General features: G+C 43.4%; 1 protein-coding gene across 8 annotated transcripts in view; it reads left to right on the top strand.

The window, feature by feature from the left end:
- The window catches only part of EBF1 (EBF transcription factor 1), a 394,807-nt gene that overhangs the window by 239,495 nt on the left and 135,427 nt on the right, over positions 1-19,885 (top strand). For all 8 annotated transcript variants that reach the window (XM_066341923.1, XM_066341929.1, XM_066341924.1 and 5 more), the window contains exon 7: positions 5,952-6,033. In XM_066341923.1, coding sequence (XP_066198020.1) covers positions 5,952-6,033 — 82 coding nt within the window. The remainder of the gene's footprint in view (positions 1-5,951; positions 6,034-19,885) is intronic.

The following is a 19,885-nucleotide window of genomic DNA, read 5'->3' as shown; positions in this document are numbered from 1 at the left end:
TTTGGCAGCCTGGTGGTGGTGGGTATCATGTTTTCACATGGATGATCTGTACTCTACCACTTCTTCCGTGTACAAGGAACTCAAAAAGAGTGTTGACACTGAAAATAAAGTTTTCTCTCTCTCTCTGTTTTAGCTCCCCTGTTTTCAAGGGAGACCTGTTATTTTCCAGGGCAGTGGCCATGGGGCTTGTGTTTGCCTCCCCACGGAGGGCTGCCGTGGGGTACCCATGGCATTCCTGAAGTAGCCCCTGGCAGCTCGGGCGGTCTGGGTAGACCTCGCTCTTTCAGGTTAAATATTTTCAATTCGGGAGAATTCTTGTCCTCCTGGCAGGGCTTCCTTGCCTTATATCTAGGCAGTAGATTTGGGTTGGAGGCAGACAGGTCTGTGCTTCGTTGTCAAAGCAAAGATAGTAAATCATGAGGCATTTCCCTCTCTACCCTCCAGTGAGTGTGTGTCTGTCTGTGTCTGTGTGTGTATGTGAGCAGCTTGAACTTCACACAGAAAGGACCCCACAGTTGTCTCCACGCAGCTGTTTCCTGCATCAGGTCAGAGCAAGCCTCCGTGTCCTGAATATCTTTGGGAAGGAGCGTCTGCCATATAGCCATCTGCAGGCATAAGTCAGGGGACCTTTCAGGAAGCCTTAAGACTGCAAATGGGGGTTTTATGTCTTGGTTTAGGTGTGCCTTGATGCTTTTCTTTTCCAGCCTGGACATTATGAGAGCAGCTGAACACATCCGAACGTGATTTTTTTGGAATTTGGGTAGGAGAGGTAAAAACCCAACCTGCTCAGCCCAGATCTATTGCAAGGCTTTGCATAATAATTAATGACGTACAAGCTGTTGCTTAATGGACGGTTTTACTGTGTGTGCCCTTCAGTTGTGACTAGCTGGAGTCCTCTATGATTTAAGCTGCTACCTCTCTGCTTTATGTGCATCTTGGCTATTGGATCAAGCTGCCGTAGTCCTTATGGTCTCTCCTTGGTTTCTGCTTCCTCTTTCCTTTTTGTAGGTCATTGAGTAAAACTCAGTTTGCACTGGTTGTGTAGGACTTTGCTTCTTCTCTTTCACTTAGCATTCAAAGAGAGAAGAATATATATGTATATATATATATATATATATTTGTATCTGAAAATCTCAACATCTCTGGGTGCTAGGCAGTGATCGGTTGCCAGGGATAAATGATGATGAAAATAATTAATGCTCTTTTTGTGCTGGTGTTACTATTTATACACTCCACATATGATACTCATTTAATTCCTAATAACCCTTTGATGTAGGTTCTGTTATTTCTCCCCATTTTAGAGGTGAGAAAATTGAGGCACAGAGAGGTAACATAATTTGTCTCAAGTTACACAATTAGTTAAGCAGTGAAGCTAGAATTATGATGAAAGCCACACAGTGGTCCTGGGAGAGAGATACTGTTATTCTCACATTTTAATTAGGCCACTGAGGGAGGGTCAAGGGAATTTGTCAAAATTTACCCAGGCTTGTCTTCTCTCCAACTCTAGCTCTTGTCCAGTATACGCTACTACTGTCCGTATTGTAGAGGTCCTGGATTCTGTTTAGTGGAACAAATATTTACTGGAGAGCTACTGAGTTCTGAGTCCTATGCTGTGTGCTGGGTATACAGCACTGAATTTTTGTTTTTTTTACATCCTCATGTAGATAGTCAGATCCTATTGGCTAATCAGTGAATTTTTCTTTTGAGAAAACCAACAAGTGCCTCTGGTGTCCAGCACTGTTCTAGTTACATAGAAGCTACTCAATATACTGAATTGGTTAGTAAAATGTGATATCAGTTGGTCATTGTATAATAATTTTTTTCTACCAATGTTAATACTCAGTGAGGGGCTGATGTCTTAAATTAGCCTGACTGATGAACCTAAAAACAAGTTTTTAATACGATGTCACATTTGGTTTTATGACTGTCACTTTCCTAATTGAGGCAATAGACTGAAAAAGTTCAGTATCTCAAGTACAGAGCTCTTATTGGGTTGACTTTTGAAAAGCTAACATTATATTGGAAAAGTCATACAACTAGAAGTGAAGACATTTGGTTGATCGTTCTAGTGCTCATAACTAATAAAACTGTGTCTATTGTCATGTCCCCTGATCTCTCTCAATTTTCTCATATGCCCGATGAAGAAGTTAGACTCTGTGATGATTAAGGTCACTTATTAAATCCTGTAATTCATGGAGAAAACTCATACCATGCCATTTCTTTTCACAATGTAAAATATTAGTTTAGTTTTGACTGTTGATAAGGGTCTTCATTTTACTGAGTCTTAGTTTTGTTGCCTTTTAAATGGGTTGATAATTTCTGGCATGCCTAATTTATAGGATTTCTGTGAGGGTTCATTGAGACACTGCGGATATATGTGCTTTGAATAGTATAATGCACCGTGCGAACACAAGATGACATTATTCATATTGAAAGTTAACGATAAAGTGTCAGGTTTCTCACCAACCTGCCCCCATCCCCAGAAGACTGGTGTTTGGTCCTAGCTGGGCTGTTTCCTGGAGTTTATGGAACTCTTTGGAGCTCTACAGGGTCAATAGGGGCTTTGTCCTGACGCAGGGCAGTTTCCCACGGTGGGGTAAGGCTGCCACACTCTTTCTCCTGCCACACTTTATCAAACACACCCGCGCACACAAACTGTGGTAATTCGCTAGACAAAAGTGAGGTTTTCGGTTACAATAACCTCCGCTCTGTTAAAAGCCCCTTCGGAATCTGAGACCTTGCTCCGCAGGCCAGCAGACGCGTCCCCGGGTTTACAAATGCCGTAGAAACAGCCCAATGAACCCCCCCACCCCACCCCAATTTGTGTGCCACGTCTAATTCTGTCTCTCGGTGCGGATATTTTTAACTCCTGCTTCTAACTCCTCTCAGTTCCTTTAAGGAAGTGCGACCGAAAGGGTCAGGCACTTGGCATCGTCCTAGGAGAAAACTTTGAAAGAATTCCCGAAGCTCCCCCTGGGGTAGAGCTGCCTTTCTCCAGAAGAACTGGGCCCTCGCAGCGTCTTTGCCACATAAGGGCTTGTGCTAGGGCCCCGGGCACCAGTTGACGCTGTCTCTCTCCACGACAGATGGTCAAGCCTTCAATTTCAGCAAGGGATCCTCTGTCGCGCTTCTGCCAGCACGCCAAGTGACAGGGCAGCTTAGGGTAACGGGGATCCGGTGTGTACCCGGCACAGCCTCTGTGCTAACGACGGGCTGCTGACAGGCGTTTCGCCCCTGCTCCTCCTGGAGGCAGGCGATCCCTGCGCGCTTGCTTCTGCTTCTCGCTGGCAGAGCTCGCCTCCTGTTTGCCTGCCTTTCAAAACCCATTTTGGCACCAGATGGACCCCCTCACGGTGGCTAGCAGTTGTCTGACTTGAAGATGCCAGAGGGTGTGCTGACAGCTCCTTCTAACACAACCTGAATCTGGCTGTCGGGCCTGGGCTCAAATGGCTTAAACACACACAGGCGGCAAATATTATCAACCCTGGGGAACCAGGGAGGGAGGGAGAATGGCAGGGACGTCTCCCTCCACAGTATTCAAGTCGCCTGCGTAGAGATGACAATACTGATAATTACTCTTACTTGAACAATTGCTCAGATTTACTTTTATGAATACAATTGCTGCTGATGGTACAATTAGTATTCATTTCAGTACTGTACAACTGCTATTATTACTACAACTCTTCTAGCACAATGGTTTAGGTCACAGCTCCATGCTATATGTAAAGTTCTTAGCACAGTACTGGGCATGAGGTAGGCACTTATGATACATGAAGCCATCATCATCATTATCATCATCATTATTACTTCCATCATCACCATGGTTACCGTGTGCCAGGTTAATACACCATTGCAGTTAATTCTCACAATTGCCTTAGAGGGTAGGGACTGTTACTATACCCAATTTATAAATAAAGAAAATGTGGTTCAGAGAAGTTCAACTACTTATCCAAAGTCACACAGCGCTACTTGTCAAATTGGGATTGTGAACACCATTCTGGGTATTTCTAAAGGCTGTGGCTTTTTCTTAATACCATACCAACTGTCACTGTCAACTGAGCGAGAATTGGCCCTGTCCTGGGGCTTGGGATGCCTTTTAAGTATGTTCTTCCAACTAGCTGTGCCTGAAAGAAGCATCTGTTTTTCACATTTCAGTTCTCGTTGGCTGTAGGCTTGAACCCCAGCAAGATGGCAGATTCACTGTCTTGAGCTCTATGAATGTGAATAGTTTCTGGGAGCCATATGTGATCAGTAGGGCCACCCAGTACTTGCCTTCCGAGAGCTCAGAGGAAAGGGACAAGCAAAGGCACTTAGGATTTGTGACCACTCCCTCAAGCCCCCATCATTTCCCAAGTCTACCCAATGGAAAGGTACACGATTCAGGTCTGGCTGATTCCCCGAACGGCAGCGACAGCGTGGCTCCTTGTACTGGGGAAGGGGAGCCAGAGCCAGATTTCACCTCACCTAGTTGGGCTTCTGCCGTGTTCCATGAGTCATGACTTTCACAAAAGCCTGATAAACTTTGGCCTCTGTAAGAAAAACATGGAGGTAGGGGCCACGTTATTCAGAAACTTTCAGCTTTCTTTTATCGATGGGCAGTTGAATGTTGCATAATGTTGAAAGAGCCGTTTCAGGAAAATAGTTACATTTTAAAATGTTATTTATTTATTTATTTATTTTTGGTTGACAATGTTATTGTCTCTTTATAGAGTATTATTCCCATACCATTCTCCCCTCTTGACAGCTGCTAGGAGACCAGGCTGGAGAGAGATGCTTCCCCCAAACTGGCACATGTCTCAGTTTAATATGCAGAAATTGGTTAAACTTGGGGTGTCTCTGTGCTGCACGCTCATTACAGAGGACCCCTGTATTATTTGGTTGGTAGACTTTCCGCTCAGAGCTAAACTGAGACTGAGTCATCCTAGTGTGAGAGTTTTTCGAGAAGTATGTGTACCAAGTTGGGGATAGTAAGTCTAGTACAGACTTGAAGTGGAGGCAAGGTGAAGAAGGGGAAATCCCTACAAGAATGTTACTGACCAGCATTTCAATGCATTCTAATATGGTGGGAAATTATTTGGGCCTGAAATCCACAGGTCTAAAAAGTGAAAGGAAAGGAAAAACATCAGGTAGCTTTTAAAATGCTTCTTTCCCCAAACCATGGCAAGTGTAGACCATGCAGGTGGCCAGCATGCATGTCCTAGAAGAACCCCTGTGATTACTTCTTTCTTTATCTGATGGACTTGTTAACAATGGAGACACAAGAACTCAGAAAGTTATAGGGCGACCGTCTAATTTGTCATCTATAACAGGACAATTTTGCAAGTTAAAGTGGGTACTACTAATACACTAATACAGCTGGTATAAACTGAGATTGTTCTTGGAAAATTGGGACCTTTGGTCACCCTACCAGTAAAACAAATGAACCTCACATACAGGACATATTTAAGAAGGACTTGAGTCCGTATGTGAATCTTACCTACATCTACATACTCCTCATGGGTACTACTAACTAGGGTACATTATTTGGAGATGCTAAGATAAAAAGTGTTTACCTCCTTATAGTCATCGAGCATATATTTTGCTGGGTCATAACTTGTGAATGTACGGGACTTAAATTATGTGTTGTTAGGGGCCATGAGTAATTATCAGGCAATTATACCCAATTGGAACCTATCTTAAATGATGGTAAAGACTTTCCCCCCATCTGAGCGAAAGCACTTCCTTGGAGGCTTCATTCTTTTGTGAGATCTGTTGGCAGTGCCAAGAGCATGTCCGTTTTCAGCTTGGAGGCGGAGCAAAGGCTAAAGCTTGAAACAAAATACCAGTTCTAATGCCATTTGAATATTTCAGAAAATGTGCATGAAATGCCCAACCCAGAAGCAACTTACTACTTTTGTCCGCCTTCTGTATTGGGACTGAAACGCTAATGATGATCATTTGTTTCTTCACAGGTTCTTCTTGAAATTTTTCCTCAAATGTAACCAAAATTGCCTAAAGAATGCAGGAAACCCACGTGACATGCGGAGATTCCAGGTGGGTCTGTCTTGTCTTCCTTAAATCTCAACGATCACATGAATGTCAGGAGAGGGTAAAAAAAAAGTGTGAGGCCGAAGAAGACATATAGTTGTTCCCCCAGGTGGAGAGCAGGTGTGACTCCTGGTCCCCCAGGCCTCTGCTCTCCAGGACTTGTTGTTTTTATTAGAGAAGAATGAGGACCACACCACCTGCGTTCACTGGTTGGGCCTAGTTTGGCTTCCAGAATAGACTCACAGGCGTCAAGCACTGCAGGTTCAGTGAAGTGCAGAGAAACAAGGAATCCTTTGCCTAAAGGTTTCCAACTAGAGCACTGGTCAATAGGGGTTTTGTTCTGTTTTTAGAATTTACAACCTTCTCTCTTCCTTTCTTTCTGTTCTTCTCTTCCATCCTTGAAAAATTGTTAGTCATCATGATCATTAAAAATGGACCCCTTAAGAAGCAGGGCACATCCAGACAGATATGGGGGACAGTTCCGTTTCAGAAATGTCCTGGTATAGCACATGTAAATGTTCTCAAGTGTCCATCAGATCTGCCACCATTTAAAGCACGAGTGGTATGCTAGCCTTGTATAATTAAACATTTTTTTTTTCTAAAGGAAAAAGATGTGAAAACAAATATGTTAACTCCCAAGACATAGAGTGGTGGGTTGGGTTTTAGGAAAGGTGGTTAAGTTCTAGATAGGTGCTTCTCAGACTTGAAAGTGTCAAGGGTCCTCTGGGGATCTTGTTAAAATGCTAATTAAGGACTGGGATGGGCTGGAAATTCTACATTTCTAACAAGCTCCCAAGTGAAGCCAATACCACGGACCACACTTGAGTAGCAAGGCTCTAGGACCTCGTGTTCCTCTCTATCTAATTTCATGGCTAATGCTTTTGCATGGTCAATGTTAATTTCCCCATTAGAGTAATGACCCGTATATGTATGTTTGCCCATATGATCTGTATGGTTCTTATAGTACGCTCTGAGGTATAGTCAGCTTTAAGTGTAGATTGAAATGTAGGATCTCTGAGAGGCCATTGAACATTTTTAGCTGCACAATCTCTGACGGAGAAAGAAAATGGATGATTCAGAGCATTGATTTTTGAATGTCAAGATCTCTTGCTCTCCAAGATGAGTGTTTATTTTAAAGGGGTGAGACTTACTTGTCTCATTAACAAACATGTTCAGTAGAAAGAAGACATTCTCTCCTTGAGAGTCTGAAGTGTTTCTCTAAATCATTTTGGCCTTGCCAAATTTTGTCCTGACAGAGATGAATGGTGAGAACCCCTAGATTCCTACCCCTCCAATGTTCCTTATAGCTAGCTTCTGATCCCAAGTTGGTAGACTTGAGCACGCTTATTCCCACACAGGACATTTTGTGCTGAATTGGAGTCAGCTTTGGAGGGTGACATGGGAAGTGTCTTGAAACGTGAGGTTGAATATAAACTCTTCTGTAGCTTGCTTTGGCCTTGAGATGTGCCACTTATCTCGTTTGAGCAAGCCTGGGTTAGTCGTAACCAGGTATGAACCAATTCATGTCTAATAGACATGACTAAATGGCTTATGGCTTATGAAGATCAGGACCAACTTTGCTGTGCTTCTCAGGCCAGCAGAGCTAGAGGCGGACTTTGGAGACATTGGGAACCTAAAAGAAAATTTGTGTATGACTGCTGGGGACTTGTTTGCCCTCACAGGACCTGCTAGTAAAATGTCTGAAAGCCTTGACTTATAGGAACGTAGCTCTTATACGAGATGAGAAACCAACTCAGTCTGTTATTTTTAAGTCTAGGAAGTATTGCTTTCACAGACAAAAGAGTTACTCTTTGGTTTAGTAGCAGGGCTACTGAGATGTGGAGGCATAAGCTAGATTTCTGGAAAGCCTCAGTTTCCTCAACTGTAAAATGGAGTGGAAATGATGATTCTGTTTATTTTACAACATATGAAAGAAAGAACGTTTAGCATGTGTAAGTAACTTGCAAGTGATAAAATAAAAATGTTAGCCTTTGGATAAAATACTTGAGATAAGCTCAAGCTGGGTCATTATTTCAGGACAAGGCTTTTCCAGCCGGGGCACAGTGCACATTTTAGACTGGACAAGCCTTTGTAGGGGAGGGTGTGTGAGGGTGTTGGGGGGAATGATTTGTCCTGCAATTGTAGGATGTGTAGCAGTTGTCGCTAGCCTCTACCACTAGATGCCAGTAGAGACACCCCCCTCCCCCAGTCATAACAAACCAAGAAACCAAGATATCTCTAGACTTTGCCAAGTGTTCCCTGGTTGTGGTGGGGGTGCGAAGTTACCCCTGGTTGAGAATTACTGGTTCAGTCCTATACTTGATGACCGCTGACAGACTCGTCTTGGTGACAATCATTCTGTCTCAAAGAGTGCACTCTTTCTCGAGGGCATGGAGGTGCATGACAGGTCCATACTGTCCTTCTAATACATAGGATTCATCTGAACCCTGACAGCTCTTTCCTGATTCTCCGTCTGGTCCTATAGTAGGTGGATGACTCAGTGGGCAGTTCCCTTGGCCACACAGAGTCACTGTTTGAGTTGCAGAGCTGTATCTCTTCCTGATTTGCGGTAACAAATTCCTTACTGCAGCTCAGATTAACCTGCTTTGTTAAAACACTCACTCGCTCCTTCCTGGGAGAGGACTGAGGGAGCCTATGACAGAAGGAGTACTGACTCGTTTTCTGTCCGTGTACACTTACGTATTTCATTAATTGTCATTTTACACAATTAACACATGGTCTTACGCATGGAGGCACATGGATTTTTTTTTTTTTTTTTAAAGAGACAGAGTTAGAGAGAGGGATAGACAGGGACAGACACATAGGAATGGAGAGATGAGAAGCATCAATCATTAGTTTTTCGTTGCTCATTGCGACACCTTAGTTGTTCATTGATTGCTTTCTCATATGTGCCTTGACCGTGGGCCTTCAGCAGACCGAGTAACTCCTTGCTCGAGCCAGCGACCTTGGGTCAGAGCTGGTGAGCTTTTGCTGAAACCAGATGAACCTGCGCTCAAGCTGGCGACCTCGGGGTCTTGAACCTGGGTCCTCAGCATCCCAGTACGACGCTCTGTCCACTGCGCCACCGCCTGGTCAGGCATGCACATGGATATTTATGCAATCAGAGAATGGATGAATTGCCTTAATAGAGTTCAAACTTCCCTCCCTTTCCATTTTTCATTCAGTCTTGTTTCTTTCGTGACTGTTTCCTCCTGCGCTTCCCGGCATCATTTCTGGCTGATCGCCACTCCAGCCTTCTCGGGTCCATTGTTGTGGTTTCATAACAACAATCATTCACAGTCCCTTCCAAGGGATGCCCTTTGTCTGCTCTCCTGTAAATGTTGGTGTTCCCTAAATTTCCTTTGAGATTCAGACCTTTTTTCACTTTCTGGGATCTCTTGAATATCTTCTCCATCTCCCGCATCTTAACCGCTCTTTTGGACATTGAGAACTCTTGAGTCAGGTTCCGTGAGACCTGGCATTCTGAGTCAGACCCAGCCACCAGCTGCCTGCTGGATGTTTCCATGAATTTCAACTCGTTGAGCCCCAAACTCAGTTGTTATCCTCCTTTTTTTCTCCTCTTGTGACCCATCCCAAGCTGGCATCTCTTCCTATGTTCCCTATCTTGTTTCATTCCTAACTGCATTAAGTGCTTGGAAGATGATCTATTTGTGTCTTTATTCAGTGTGTTCCATATACATGTGTATAATTATACATGCCCATGTATTGTATGTACCTTATATGTACATACATGTACATAGATGTACCATGTAGGTACATCTATGGACCTTGGCCATAATGGTGATAATGATGATAAGGCTAACATTTATTGGGTACTTATGTGAGAGATATTATGTTAAATGTTTTATCCGAGTAATCGTTTTTATGTTCACAATATCCCTATTAGAAATGTTTAAATATGGGTTATTCCCATTTCACAGATGAGGAGACTGAGGTTTAGAGAAGTTAAGCAATTCGCCCAAAGTCACACATCTAGTAAGGAGTGAAGCAGTCATTCAACCCAACCAGTCTGGCTCAGATGTTATCTAATGTTGTGGAACCGTAAAGAACTTGACCAGAGTCTGTTGGCTGAGACCTAGTGAGGTCTCTCAATGTCTGAGAGCCACAGTGGCAACCATGAATATATGCTGGAATCTCAGCAAAGCTAAGGAGGGTTTTGAATAGAAGTATATGCCCTAATAGAGCCTATGGATACCACTGTATAAAGAACATTGGAACACTACCAGAGTTTGCCAGGCAGAGGTTCGAGCTGTGTGGGAGAGGAGGAACGGGAGCCTTGTTTCTGAACAGAGCTACAGTGTCAGCCAGTCTGTAATTGTGTGAGCTTTAGGAGAAGAAGCTCTTAGTCGGAGGACGGCCTGAGTGCCCCTGAAGCTGTGGAGGTTGTGGCCAGTCTTCTGGGGCGAGAAAGACCTCTTACCTAGACAGAGCCTGGGTGAAGCGGCCCCTCAGAGTGAAGTGGCGGCTCAGAGTACTTGTCAAGAAATCGTACTGAGCTTCCCAGATCTTCAGGCTGAACCAGGAGGCAGAAGATCAGTCTTCCCTGCAGCTACTCTGACCGATGGGGGTGCGTCACGGAGGACAGCGGTCGAAGGTTCCCAGTGAACAAGACTTATAATCTCCATTCTTTTTCGCATAGTCCAGTCACTGGGAAGTTGGTTTCAAATATTTTTATGTTGCTGTCGCCGGAGGGAGCATGGGAGAGTGTCCTTTTGGCACGGAGGAAACTGGATTACTCTTCCCATCTCGCTGCTGTCTTTTCTCTGTCCTATTGAACATCTGAGACCTGGAGACATCTGATTGAAAACGCGCTCTCCTGCCTATTGAGTGGGCTCTTTCCAGTTGTCACGGGTGCTGTTTTTCTCTTATTCTGTTTTGTATGCTTCCCGGGCCAGCCTGATCTTCACACAGCCGTGCCAGCATGCATCCCCTCTGAACAGCAATTGGGGGCCTGTGTAGGTGACTGAGGAGGACATGAGAAAGGATGTTGATCTCTTGACACGTAAAGACATTCTGTCAAGCAGGCTCAGCCTCTCAGTGGCTCGGCTTTTGGTGTGTAAACAGAGACTGCTTAATTACACAGGCCATGTCAATTAGTGCGACCTTAGCGTTTTCAAGAAATTAATCACTTTCCGCAGAGCTTGACTGTGTTCATACTTTTAAGGCAGTATGGAATAGACCTTGTAGAAAATCTGGTACAATCTTTTTTTTTTTTTTTTAAATTTACAATGGATGTTTTCTTTTGAAATCCCCAGGCTGTGGTTAGGGTAACAAACTTGCTTAACTACAACAGTGGATACAGGCTTCATTCAGTTCTAGTGGGTGTGGGGAGGAAGGGAGAAGGTGGGGAGGAGTGAGGGATGGAAACAGCTCATGACAGGAAGAAATTCACTGTGACTAAATGAGCCTGTTTCTTCATCTTGACACTAAAAAGATGCTAATGTCACAGGACTGTGTTAAAACCATGTCACGGGTCTGGTCTTTAACTGACAGGAGCTAGACAATTCAAGGTTAAGATTTAAATCCTTATCAATAGCTTTCCTTGTTGGGGCTGGCATTATGAGGGTGGCGAGGGGAGGAACAAGAAGTGGGTTCAATCTGTCATCTCAGCAGACACCATAACACCTGGAGGCTGTGAAGTAAAGCGCACATTTCCAAATTCACCTCATCTCTCCCACAAAGTTTCTCCACCGGCTGTAAATCCACATCGATGTATAAATGTTAGATCTGCGACTGCATATGAATATAAATGCAAGATATATTCATTCATTCGTGCGTACCTGCACTCAGGAGTATTTATTGATGTGGTAGGCTGTGAGTAGATTGTGATGAACAAGAAAGACGGAGTGTTTGTCCTAATGAAACTTGTATTCTCATTGGGGGTCTATTACTTAGGATTATACTAGCTGCTGTAACAAATAGACCAAAGAATTGGCAATGGCTTGCATACGAAGAAAGGTTATTTCTTGCTCACATAATGGTGTAAGGCAGGTGTTCCCGTTGGAGAGTGGATCTTGTCCAGAAAGTGATAAGGGGACCGGGCTCTTGTTGTTTTGTGTCTCTGCTCTCCTTTAGGACCTAGCTGCCTCCATCCATCCAGCTGAAGGGCAGAGAGTGCATAGAGGGAACAGATGGACTTCTTAAAACCCTGGGCTTAGAAATGATCCTTGTCAAATCTGCTCACATTCCACTGGCTAAGAGTCTGTCACATGGCTGTATATAACAACCACGGGAGGTCTGCAGATGCCTGGTTGTGCAGCCTAAGAGGAGCAAATAGATGTACGCAGAACAGTTGATGCCAGCTTCCACAAGGTGTACAAATTCATAGTTGTAGATCATTAAAAATCATTTACTATTGCTATACAAAATTAAACAGGACATTATGAGGGAGAAGAACAGTGTGGGATGGGTGACGGGAACCTACTCAAAGGAAGGTGGCCAGAAAAGCTTCTGAGGAGATAACATTTAAGCTCAGAGCTAAAGGGTAAGACTAAATCATCCCAAGAGGAGCCAGGAGAATTTCCCCAGCAGAGAGAACAGCAAGCCCTGATTTCATGTTTCTCTGAGGATGTGCAAACTCTTCCTTCACTTCTCAGTCGTTTGCGGGTGTGTGTGTGTGTGTGGGGGGGGGGGTGATAGAAGACGAGCAGAAACCTCCGGGAAGTTTACCCCAAATTCCAACCAAAATGTGTGTGTTCTCTTTAAAATGTTGACGTGGGAAGTGCCATTAAAAGGCCACTCTCTGCCTTTTTATTTATTTATTCTTTTTTTGGAGGTGGTGCTTCTTGCTGAATTCAATGAATTTTGGAGGATCCTTGTTTATTCATAACTGTAGGATATCATTAAAGGATTCTTCAAATACCTGCCCAACCCCTCTACTTTTCGCTCTGCTTGGAAAGGCACTTAACTAAAGAAGAAAACACTGTCATCCCTTGCCTTTCTTTCCCACCACCCCTCACCCCCTGCCTTATATTGTTTTGACAAACAGCACATTTTGCAATTAAATTCTTTACCAACAGAATGCTAGGGGCCCGAGCTGCAATCACTCTGCTCATACAGAATAATTTCAAGACACACCATGCTGACTAATTATACTGAAAGCAGCTCTAATGATAGTTTTAGAATACAGGATTAATTCACATAACATGGTAAATACAAATATGGATTTTCAACCTGCTATATTAAACCATTATGGCTTATTGGGCAAATATGTATCTTGGCATGAGCCTTATGCTGGGCCCTGGCAGAGAATATGCATCACAGAGAAAGGGTTCCATATGAACTGAATTTGTTGAGTGGTAGCCCTGCACTTAGAGGAAATAAATTCCTCCATTAAATATAGACGTTAGTGGAAAAAGAAAAGTAAAATGCATCCAAGGATAGACATGAAAGCGTTGGGTTTGATCAGTGTTGGCAATGGGTATTGGTTCTGAGGATGCCACTACTTACTGAGGTTTCCCAACAAAAGATAGTATAGTCTGTCACTCTTAGGTTATAACTTACCGAGCTCTTATTATGTGTCAGACACTGGAGTACTGTGTGTTCTACACATTGATTTTACTTATTTTTGTGTCACTCTTTCCTTGGTTTACTTTGCTCCAAACCAGCATATTTGCCTTCCTTTATTTCTCTTTCCTGAATACTCCAAACTCATTCCTGCCTCAGGATCTTTGCACTTGCTATTCTGAATTTCCCTGGAAAATTCTCTTACTTCGTTGGCTGGATGGATATTTCTTATTACTCAGATTCCTGCTAAAATACCCCCTCTCCCAGAGATACTTTCTTTAATCACTCAATCATTAATAGCTCCCACTGAGGCATTATTCACTCCTCCCTTTATTTTCTTCTTAGAACATTTCACATTCCAGAATTTGCTTTCATTGCTTCTCTACTTATTGTCTGAAAACCCTGTTCCACCCCTGATAAGAACTAAGCTCTTTATGGGCAAATACTTTATCTGTCCTGCTTATTGCTGCTTCTCTAAAACTTAGAATAATGCCCGGCACATAGCAGGCTCAGAATGTATTGCTATGATGGAGTGACTTATCTAAGGTTACCAAGTAGTAAGTGATAGGGTTGGGATCCAAACTCAGGACTATCTGACCCTGGAATCTAAGCTGTTGACCAACATGCTATTTTCTTTCAACTTCAACCTCCATGTGCCACAGTCCCATTGGTCGAGAGCATGCGTGGCAGTTCTGCATGTTTTGGCTTACTTCTGCTTAAAATGGCCAGTAGGATCACATAAATGGAGAGCACCAGTTAGATGCTAATGACTCCATCAAGAGTTAACAAAAGCATCCTGATCCAGAGAGGGAAAGACATGGTTCAGATCACTGACAGACCCTTTACATGTTGAACAAGTATCCCAGATCAGCAGACAGAAGCTGAGTCTAGTTTCCAGCAGTCTTAATTAGCTTAGAATATGTATCTGAGGATTTAGAAATAACTATTCCTGTCTTACTGTTAAGAGATATTTTTGCCTTGAGCCTTTAAGTGTGGATTTCATTCGGTTTCACTCCATTACATCCTGTAGGTTCCTGCGTCCTCCATAATTTTTAATGAGTTATTTGGGATCTTTCAACCAGATAGAACCTTGCAGCCGGGCAGGTTTTAGAGAATATCTCATTCCCTCTCGGCAAAGGATATTTTAAAGGGCAAAGTTAATGAAGACCTTACTGCTGCAGACCATTTTTTATGTAAATAATACTTAAAGCGTAGTCAGTTGTGTAGACACCGGAAATGTGTACTGGACGACGCCAGGAGGACCAAGGGAGAGAAGACGTAAGCCAGGAGAGTATTGAAAGACCAGAAGCTGTTGTGGAGTCTAGAAGTTTCCTTTCAGGCTTGCCTCTGCTCCAAATTTGTCCTAGGACCTTGAGGACTTTTTTTTTTTTTTTTGTATTTTTCTGAAGCTGGAAACAGGGAGGCAGTAAGACAGACTCCCGCATGCGCCCGACTGGGATCCACCTGGCACACCCACCAGGGGGCGATGCTCTGCCCATCTGGGGCGTCGCTCTGTCGCCACCAGAGCCACTCTAGCGCCTGGGGCAGAGGCCAAGGAGCCATCCCCAGCGCCTGGGCCATCTTTTGCTCCAATGGAGCCTTGGCTGCGGGAGGGGAAGAGAGAGACAGAGAGGAAGGAGAGGGGGAGGGGTGGAGAAGCAGATGGGCGCCTCTCCTGTGTGCCCTGGCCGGAATCGAACCTGGGACTTCCGCACGCCAGGCCGACGCTCTACCACTGAGCCAACCGGCCAGGGCCGAGGACTTTTTTTAAATCTCTCGGGTCCCAGTTTCAAGCTGTGAAAGGAAGCATTGGGTAAATTGGCAATGTCATATCTACCGGGGATTTCTTTTGCTGTTTTTGCTTACCACCGTTATGTGATGACATATTTTTCAACCTAATGGCACTTATGAAGTAAGATTCACCCTCTCTATTTTAAAATAATCGAAGCCATGTGAAACCATCAATCCAGAGCTTCCCGTGTGTGTGAGATAACCAGTGTTTCCCTATGGAGATGATCTGATCCCATAGCAACAAAGGACAATTACCAGATAGATACTTTTGTATGCAGCCTTGTTATGGTTGGGTTTAGGAATCCTTCTCTTTAGTGTTGTCCCCATGACTTCCTTTGAAAACTCTTTAGTTAGAAGCCTCTGGAATGGCTGATCTCTTGGGCTTCTTGTGACTAACGTTGCGGGAGTCTCCAATGAGTGGTTCAGCAAACAGGGAGGGTGTGGAATATGGGCTGTGTGGGGTGGAGGGTAGAAGTTTGATGAAATGGACTTTATTTTGTAGAGCAGTCATTTGGGGTTTACAGAAAATTGAGGAGAAAATACAGAGAATTCCCATAGATTCCCCTGGTTCTCTTGTTAACATCTTACATCAGTGTGATACATTTGTTATAGTTGATGTCCTAATAATATTGATAGGTTATGGTCCACTGAAATTCACCGTTTATACTGGTGTTTACTCTTTATGTTACATAGTCTTTGGACAGATGTAGGATGATATATATCCACCATGAAAGTATCATCTAGAACAGTGGTAGTCAACCTGGTCCCTACCGCCCACTAGTGGGCGTTCCAGCTTTCATGGTGGGTGGTAGCGGAGCAACCAAAGCATAGAAAAGATAGATTTAACTATAGTAAGTTGTTTTATAAAGATTTATTCTGCCAAACTTAGTGAAAATCCGACATAAAGTACTTGGTAAGTAATTATTATTATATGCTTTAACTTGCTGTAACTCTGCTTTATAAATTTTATAAAGTAAAGTTATTTTCCTACTTTATAAATCACCATTACTATGGAACCAGTGGGTGGTTAGAAAATTTTTTATTTTTTTTTTGTATTTTTCTGAAGCTGGAAACAGGGAGAGACAGTCAGACAGACTCCCGCATACCCCCGACCGGGATCCACCCGGCACGCCCACCAGGGGCAATGCTCTGCCCACCAGGGGCGATGCTCTGCCCACCAGGGGGTGATGCTCTGCCCCTCCGGGGCATCGCTCTGCCATGACCAGAGCCACTCTAGTGCCTGGGGCAGAGACCAAGGAGCCATCCCCAGCACCCGGGCCATCAATGGAGCCTTGGCTGTGGGAGGGGAAGAGAGAGACAGAGAGGAAGGATGGGGTGGGGGGTGGAGAAGCAAATGGGCGCTTCTCCTATGTGCCCTGGCCGGGAATCGAACCTGGGTCCCCCGCATGCCAGGCCAACGCTCTACCGCTGAGCCAACCGGCCAGGGCCTAGAAAATTTTACTACTAACAGAGATATAAAAGTGGGCAGTAGGTATAAAAAGGTTGACTACCCCTGATCTAGAATGTTTCACTGCCCTAAAATCCCCTTTGCTCCACCTGTTCAGCCTTCTCTCCCATCTCCCAAACTCCTGATAGCCGCTGATCTTTGGAATCATACAGTATGAAGTCTTTCCAGATTGGCTACATTAATTTAGCAACATGCATTTAAAGTTCCTTTGGGTCTTTTCATGGCTTGATAGCTCACCTTTTTATTGCTGTATAATATTCCCTTCTATAGATTACCAGTTTTATACATCCTTTCACTTATTGAAAGACATCCTGATTGCTGATGCCTTTTATTTAGTTGAATTTGTATTGATATAATTGCCGACTCACCTGCAGTTGTGTGAATTAATATAGAGTGATTCCATGTGCCCTTTAACTAGTCCTCAATAATAATAATAATAATTTAAAAAATGTTGTACACTATTACAATGTTCTCTATACTCTTCATACAGGATATTGAACATTGATATATCCACCATCTTATTCAGATTTCTCTAATTTTACTTGTCAGTTGTGTATGTGGGTGTATATGTTTTCTATAGAATGTTATGATGTGTAGGTCTGTGTATCTGTCACCATAGTGAAGATTTTGGGCATTTCCACCACCACCAGGATCCCTCTGTCATCTTTTTATGGCAGCCATATCCACCTTCCTTCTGTCCCTCACTCTTGGCGAACAGTAATCTATTCTTCATTTCTAAAGTGAGCTTCATGGATCTTAGACAATGTAGTCGGGACAAAGACGGTCCTCCTGCCTGATCTAAAGGGAGGAGAGACAGCCTGTGGATGACAGGGAGGAAATACTAACCGACAACCACACTCTCATGGAAACCCTTCATTCCTATGAAGTATCAGTAGCTCTAGACTGAATCAACAGGATGTCTTATTTATAGACTTTTTTAAGAATTGAATTTATTGGGGTGACACTGGTTCATGTAATTATACAGGTCTCAGGTGTTCAGCTCTACAACACATCTCTGCACATCACATTGTGTGTTCACCCCCTCAAGTCAAGTCTTCCTCCATCACCCTTTATCCCCCTTCACCCTCTTCTACCTCCCCCCAAACCCCCAGCCATGTAAGAGTTCATTTAGTTTCAAGCCTAGAATGTAACAGGCTGAGATGAAGATAGGTTCTAGAAAGCAAAATTACAGAGACCGGTAACACTTGCAATTCACAAGAGGCCTAAATTATATAGTCATGTGTTGTGAGCGCAAAGGTCTTCAAAATGATTTCATTGTTAGACTGATAAAGCAGTGGACATAGAAGAAATAATTTTTGTGTATCTTTTAATTCAAAGTAACAGTTTATGCTGGGTCCTCTTTATGACAGTCCAGAGGTTTTGGATTATCAGCCCAGCACATTCCCTAGAACTTTTTGTTGAACCTCACCGACATCTATACCAGCAATTTCCATAAAAGTATTATTACTAATGTTGTTGAGTGCTCAGTATGAACCCGGAACCAAACTGGGCACTTCCTATAATGTCAGCCTCACAGAAACCTTATGAGTTCGCTGCTGTTATTATTTCCATTGGAGAGTCCTGGACAGTGAGGGCTTACCTGACCAGACATCCCATCAATCAGGAAAACTTGGGAATTAAGAAGCACAAAGTTTGTGCTGAATTTTTTTTTTCTTATTCTAAATAGAGGAGAAGAAATAGTAAAAATAATCTTTAGGGATATCTCAATTCAGGATATAACAGAGAAGATTCTGAGCCACTGAGATGAGCCAAGAAATTGAAGCTGTCAGTATAAAATCTCCATTGTCCATGGCGGCTGCCGATGTCTCTCCTGCTCTTTTCATTTCCTGCACACTGAATGCCTTCACCTGGACCGCGGAACTCAGATAGAGGGACCACGGAACATGCTGGGTGTTCATCAGCACGCCCCTGGATTGCTATATTAGAAATTTATGCCCCACCCCCAAAAAGAAATTTGATTCCAAGAAAATATGTGTGTGGGTACAACCCTGAACGTGGTCACTTAGACTAATACTTAGGTCAGGAGATGTAACCATTCCACAGCGGCACTGAGCAGAGCGTTCTGCTATGGTGGGCGTGTCTGTATCTGCCCCATCCAATGCAGTAGCCTCTAGCCACGTGTGACTACGGATCACTTGAAATGTGGAGACTCAGAAACAATGGAATTTAAAATTTTCACTTAATTTGTTTAAATTTAAATAGCCGTCTGTGCATGGTTACTGTATCGGACAGGGCAGTCTGGAGTCTGAAGATTTGATTAGAACAGATGTCATAAAATTCTAAATATACCTGCTCCTCATGGTCCCTTCGTGTCTTTCCCTGGGCAGGAGAATGAAGAAGTGGGTAGAGAGGGAAGGGGTGGTCGAGTCCAAACGTAAAATCATTTTCCATGTTTATCTGTCCCAAATTCAAGCTGTGCTTTGTTGACAAACTTGGGGAAGGTTGCAGATTTGGCAGGCCTGCCTGTCCCCTTGCCTGCACGAATATGTCAGCACCTCATTAATCTTGTGTTAAACTGTAAAGGCCCTTTTCCCTCCTACCACGGGCCTGTTTTTAAAGGACACTCCAGTGCCCCTTTGCAATTTCACAGTTAGAGGGGTTTTTTATTTTAAATTTACAGTTTGCTTGGTGGATTAATTTAAGCCTATATTTTACTTAAATATATCCTGATCATTTCCAAATTGGAATGAGTGAAACTATTTGGGGAATACGGAAGTTAAAATGTATTATATGTTCTAGTTTTTGAAAATAAATACCCCCAAAACATATTGGGTGTTTATTTTCAAGAAATTAAAAACATGAGGAGCCTCTCTCTGTGTTGTCTTTCTCCAGTTTGAATCAGTCTTTCGGGGAAATGTTTTCGTTACACTCGTGGTCTTGGTGATCCTTCTCTTTCCAAGAAAGAAGTCCTAGAGGCTATAGTGTTTTGTTCTTCACCAGCTTGTGTCATTTTTTTGTTCACTGTAAGAATTAGATGAAAATGTCTTTAAACGATTCTGAATATTTTAAGCCTTGAGCCTGTAGTGCTTTGTCTTACAGGTGCATGGTGAA

The sequence above is a fragment of the Saccopteryx leptura genome, chromosome 6 (assembly GCF_036850995.1).
Source record: "Saccopteryx leptura isolate mSacLep1 chromosome 6, mSacLep1_pri_phased_curated, whole genome shotgun sequence".
In the NCBI taxonomy this organism is placed as follows: domain Eukaryota; kingdom Metazoa; phylum Chordata; class Mammalia; order Chiroptera; family Emballonuridae; genus Saccopteryx; species Saccopteryx leptura.
Note: the sequence above shows the minus strand (reverse complement) of the source record. Positions and strands in the feature narration are given on the sequence as shown.